The 4,167-nt window shown below is 55.9% G+C and overlaps 1 protein-coding gene across 2 annotated transcripts; it reads right to left on the reverse strand.

Moving 5' to 3' along the window:
- Window positions 1-320: 320 nt before the first annotated feature.
- LOC100475395 (dipeptidase 2-like) lies at window positions 321-4,141 on the reverse strand. Of its 2 annotated transcripts, XM_034650269.1 has the most exons (8): window positions 3,745-4,141; window positions 3,291-3,417; window positions 2,881-3,010; window positions 2,656-2,797; window positions 2,330-2,399; window positions 2,035-2,211; window positions 1,600-1,684; window positions 321-969 (listed from the first exon to the last, which is right to left on the reverse strand). In XM_034650269.1, the coding sequence occupies exons 1-8, from the start codon at window positions 3,963-3,965 to the stop codon at window positions 890-892; spliced, it is 1,032 nt and encodes a 343-aa protein (XP_034506160.1). In that variant the 5' UTR covers window positions 3,966-4,141; the 3' UTR covers window positions 321-889. The 2 variants fall into 2 exon arrangements, with proteins under 2 accessions (XP_034506160.1, XP_034506161.1); XM_034650270.1 differs by lacking the exons at window positions 321-969; window positions 1,600-1,684 and adding an exon at window positions 1,691-1,937 and having other exon boundaries at window positions 3,745-4,139.
- Between the last annotated feature and the right edge of the window lie 26 nt (window positions 4,142-4,167).

Consider the following 4,167-nt stretch of genomic DNA (forward strand, 5'->3'; position numbering starts at 1 on the left):
TTCATTGAACTGTACTGTTAAGATCTATGCTGGGGGGGCGCCTGGGTGGCGCAGTCGTTAAGCGTCTGCCTTTGGCTCAGGGCATGATTCCAGCATTCTGGGATCTAGCCCCACATCAGGCTCCTCCGCTAGGAGCCTGCTTCATCCTCTCCCACTCCCCCTGCTTGTGTTCCCTCTCTCGCTGGCCGTCTCTATCTCTGTCAAATACATAAATAAATAAAATCTTTAAAAAAAAAAAAAAGATCTATGCCGGGGCGCCTGGGTGGCTCGGTCAGTTAAGCATCCCACTCTTGATCTCAGTTCAGGTCTTGATCTCAGGGTCATGAGTTCAAGCCCCATTTTGGGTTCCACATTGGGCATGGAGCCTACTTAGAAAAAAAAAAAAGACCTATGACTTTCACTGAATACAAAGTTTTCCTCCATTTATAGAAAAAAAAGAAAAGCTTTTTAAGAACTGGGTTGATGTCCTGCAGGTACAGACCCAGCTGCAGGCAGAGGAAATGGTCAGTTCACACCAGACCTTGCTAAGAGTCTGCTCAGAAGCAGTGGGTCAGGGGCACCCTGGCTGGCTTGGTGGGAAAAGCATGTGACTCTTGATCTCGGGATTGTGAGCTGAAGCCCCAAGTTGGGCGTAAAGATTACTTAAATAAATAAAACTTTAAAAAAAGAAGTAATGGGTCTGCTGGCACTAAGGGTGGGTGTACCTACTGGGCAGATGATGACCCAGAGTGGGGCCAAGGAGTCACAGACAAACAGAAGGAAACGGATGATGGGTGTGGGGAGATTCAAGGCATGCCTAAAGGCTATGAGGACCATGGTGTGGTGGGCACAGAGACTATCAAGGCCCTACTGTGGCACAGCTAGCCCCAGACAAGCCATAGAGAAGCACTTACCGCCCGACCCCATCATAATCTCCGCCAATCCCAGTGAACTTGGATCCAATGACTGCCCTGATGTAGTCAAAGTGATCTGGGGGATGGAGAGTCAGCAGTGTGGGGCTTACAGAGCAGGGGTGGGGTAGGGACTACACTCTACTGATTCCCCTTCTTGCAGCCTGTAGGCCACGCAGGCCAGTTCCTTCATGGCCTGGCACCCAGTGTGCCAACTTGAGGAGGCTGATCCCAGTTGACTCTAGACTGGAATTTAGATTTGGAGTGGACCTCATTTGGGCCATTTCTCATCCAGAATCACCCTGCCTCCAGTCTCCTTGAGAACCATGGGGGCTCCTTTCCATGGGTGTGGAGGATGAGCGAGGAACAAAGAATGCAACTGACAAAGACCACAGAGACTTACGGGGCTGCCCAGTCCCTTGGTCAGAGGTGGGGGCAGGGAGCTTTGGGAGCCCCTGCAGAGGCACAGATGGTTGGCACCTGGGCTGTATATCTGACTGCCTCCCTTATACCCATGAGTATCGTTGTTACCAACTCTGCGTTGTCAGTTCCACATGGCACCAAGATGCTTTATACCATCCATCATTGAATTTTTAGGAGCTGTGCCTACAGCCAAGAACGGGTCAGACCACTGGGGCTGTACTGAGGCCCTCCCCCCAAGGCTTCAGGTCCAAATCAGAGCTATTCGGAGAGCCTAGGCAGGGCTTACCTGCCACAGTGGACACGTTGGCTGACGGGTTGCATTGCAGCACTCCTACTGACAAAGTCACCATCACGATGCCACCATTCTTCTTCTGCAGGGGTGGACAATTGGAACACTCACCTTCACCCCCAGAACAACTACCTGCCTCTAGGCTCCGGTGAGGAAGGTGTTCAGCTCCGGCTTTGAGGTCAGAGGAGACTTCACCTCTAGGTTTGTGTGAATGGAGGAGTCTCAGCTCTGGTTGGGATGGAAATGTCTTGGAGTATGTACCACTTAGAACCCTCACACCTGAGTTCAAGAATTCAGGGGCTGTGGACTGTGGGTTTGTGGGGCAGATGTTCAGCCTAGGGTTTGAGGAAGTTGAGGGAACAGGGGCTCAAATTCAAGAGCTCCTGGTTTAAACCTTTTGCTTTGGGTTTGAGGGCCAGGGCAGTCTCTCACCAGAAGCTGTAAGATATCATCAGGAACGTTCCTGGCATTCTTGCACACACCTCGGGCAGCAGAGTGGGAGAAGATCACAGGTGCCCGTGACACTTCCAAGGCTCGCCGAGCCACAGTGTCTGAGACGTGGGACAAATCTACCATCATGCCCAAGCGGTTCATTTCCACTACCACCTTCTGCAGGGACAGGTTGGGGAAAGGGCATCAGGGGTGTACATGCCCGTGCATTTTTCTGTCCGGAACTGGTGGGGCATGCACATTCACGTGGGGCAGGGTATGGAATTAGGGTCCTTACCTCACCGAAGCTGGTCAACCCACTGACATTGTTGTAGAAGGAATGGATGCCCTTAGCTGAGCTCTCTGCCCTGCAGGATGACCAGGAGGCAGTCTGAATGGTGCCATGACTGGGCCCCAAGAGCCTACCGAATCCTCTACCTGCAACCCCCTGAAGCGAGCAGGGATCCAAGGTGGCTGGGAACCAATCTTGCTCTGTGAACCCCTGCTCCCCTCCCCACTCCAGGGTCAGTGCCAGATCCCAGGGGTAAAGCTTGGTCTGAGCCCCAGTGTGATCTGGGGCACATGGCTGGATCAGTGGGTGCATACCATCTGCACAGTGCTCACCAGGGTGTGTTGCAGGTGTGAGTGAGTGTCAGGTAGCGCACACCCAGCACATAGAAGGTACGCAAGACGGAAAGGCTACTGTCCAGCGAGTGGCCGCCCTCCACGCCAATGAGGCAAGCTAACTTCCGGGTGTTGTTCAGAGCTGGGGGCAGGTAGGTCAGGTGATCACTTTCAGAGGCTGGGGTATTCAAACAAGTCCCTAACACCCCCCACCAGTCTGCCTACCTTTAACTGAGGTCACAAGCTCCAACTCAGAATAGGAGGCACACATGCGGCGGATGAGGTCAATTTGCTCCAGGGTGAGGCGCAAGGCATCCCGTTCCTGGGTCTGGCATGGGACGTAGGCTGACCAGAACTGGGGGAAGGCCATGGGCTGGCTTGCACAGGGGTTGCTTTGGAGCTCCCTGGGCTTCTTGCCTTCACAGCCCACACAGCAAAAACGGTCACTTGTAATGCACTGCTTGTTCTGTGGTACTTGGATGCCCATCAAACTAGTTCACTGTGACCCCTGCAGCCCCCAGCATCCATGTTGTAGCATTGGGGGGCCCTACGGTAACTGAGTTCCCATGTGACTAACTTGTGGTCTCTGGGGCCCCCACACTCCCTCTCAGCCATGCTGTGCGTCCCTGTGGTACCTGGGCACCGACGAGACCAGCCCTAAGCCTGTCCAGGCTAGTCTGGCCATGGCTGAAATTGCGCAGATTGACATCCTGTAGCCGGTTGTGGTAGAACTGCCTCAGGACAACAGGCATGTCGTTGTGGCTGGAGGGAGGGCAAGGCAAGGTCAGGGGCAAATGGGTGGGCTTCTTAGGCCTTGGGATCAAGCAGGACACGGGCCAACCTTGGGTGGAGGGATGCCCCCCCACACACTGTCACACAGACTATACTAGAACCCGTTGAGGACTAGGCTGGGGGCTTCCCACTAGGGGTGTAGTGACAGAGGAAGGGAAAAGGCACCCATGGAGGATGGGAGAGTGCGTCCAGGGGTGGTGTAAGGGAGTTTCCTCACTAGTCCTGCACGCTGAGAACTCCTTCCCCAGCTTTAGGGTGGGCTCAGTCTCCACGCGCCCCCACACCACACCTACGCACCCGTCCACCAGAGGGAAGTCCCGCATCAAGGCCCGCACGCGCTCCCGCAGACTTGGGGCGCTGGGGGTGGCCGGCGGGATCCGGGAGCTGGGGGTTCCCGGTGTAGTCTGGGCACGGGTTATGGGCCGTGGCATCAGCACCAGCAGCAACACTAGGAGCAGGAGATGCAGCAGAGGTCGCCGGCGGAGCGCGGGGGTACCCTCCGGGCCCAGGGGCTGCATGCTGCGCAAGGCGGGACAGGCAGGCAGGGGCCGGTGTGGAGAGCCTGAAGGGGGGGCAAGGGGCAGAGGGCGAAGAGAGTCTGGAACGTCGACTCCGACCGCGCAGCGGCGCGGTCTAGCAAGGGGAGAACGGACTCGCAGGACCTTGGACCCCGGCTCTCTGTCTTGGCAGTCTCTCCCCCTCCCCCACCGCCCCCCACCC

This window comes from Ailuropoda melanoleuca, unplaced genomic scaffold, assembly GCF_002007445.2.
Source record: "Ailuropoda melanoleuca isolate Jingjing unplaced genomic scaffold, ASM200744v2 unplaced-scaffold1477, whole genome shotgun sequence".
In the NCBI taxonomy this organism is placed as follows: Eukaryota; Metazoa; Chordata; class Mammalia; order Carnivora; family Ursidae; genus Ailuropoda; species Ailuropoda melanoleuca.

Excerpts from the sequence above, each read along its gene's own strand:
- LOC100475395 (XM_034650269.1), bottom strand. The coding sequence starts at position 3,965 with ATGCAGCCCCTGGGCCCGGAGGGTACCCCCGCGCTCCGCCGGCGACCT. Across the intron at positions 3,418-3,744 it reads GACTTCCCTCTGGTGGACGG|CCACAACGACATGCCTGTTG; the intron begins GTGCGTAGGTGT and ends CCCTCCCTCCAG. Across the intron at positions 1,685-2,034 it reads ATGATATCTTACAGCTTCTG|AAGAAGAATGGTGGCATCGT; the intron begins GTGAGAGACTGC and ends CCACCCCTGCAG.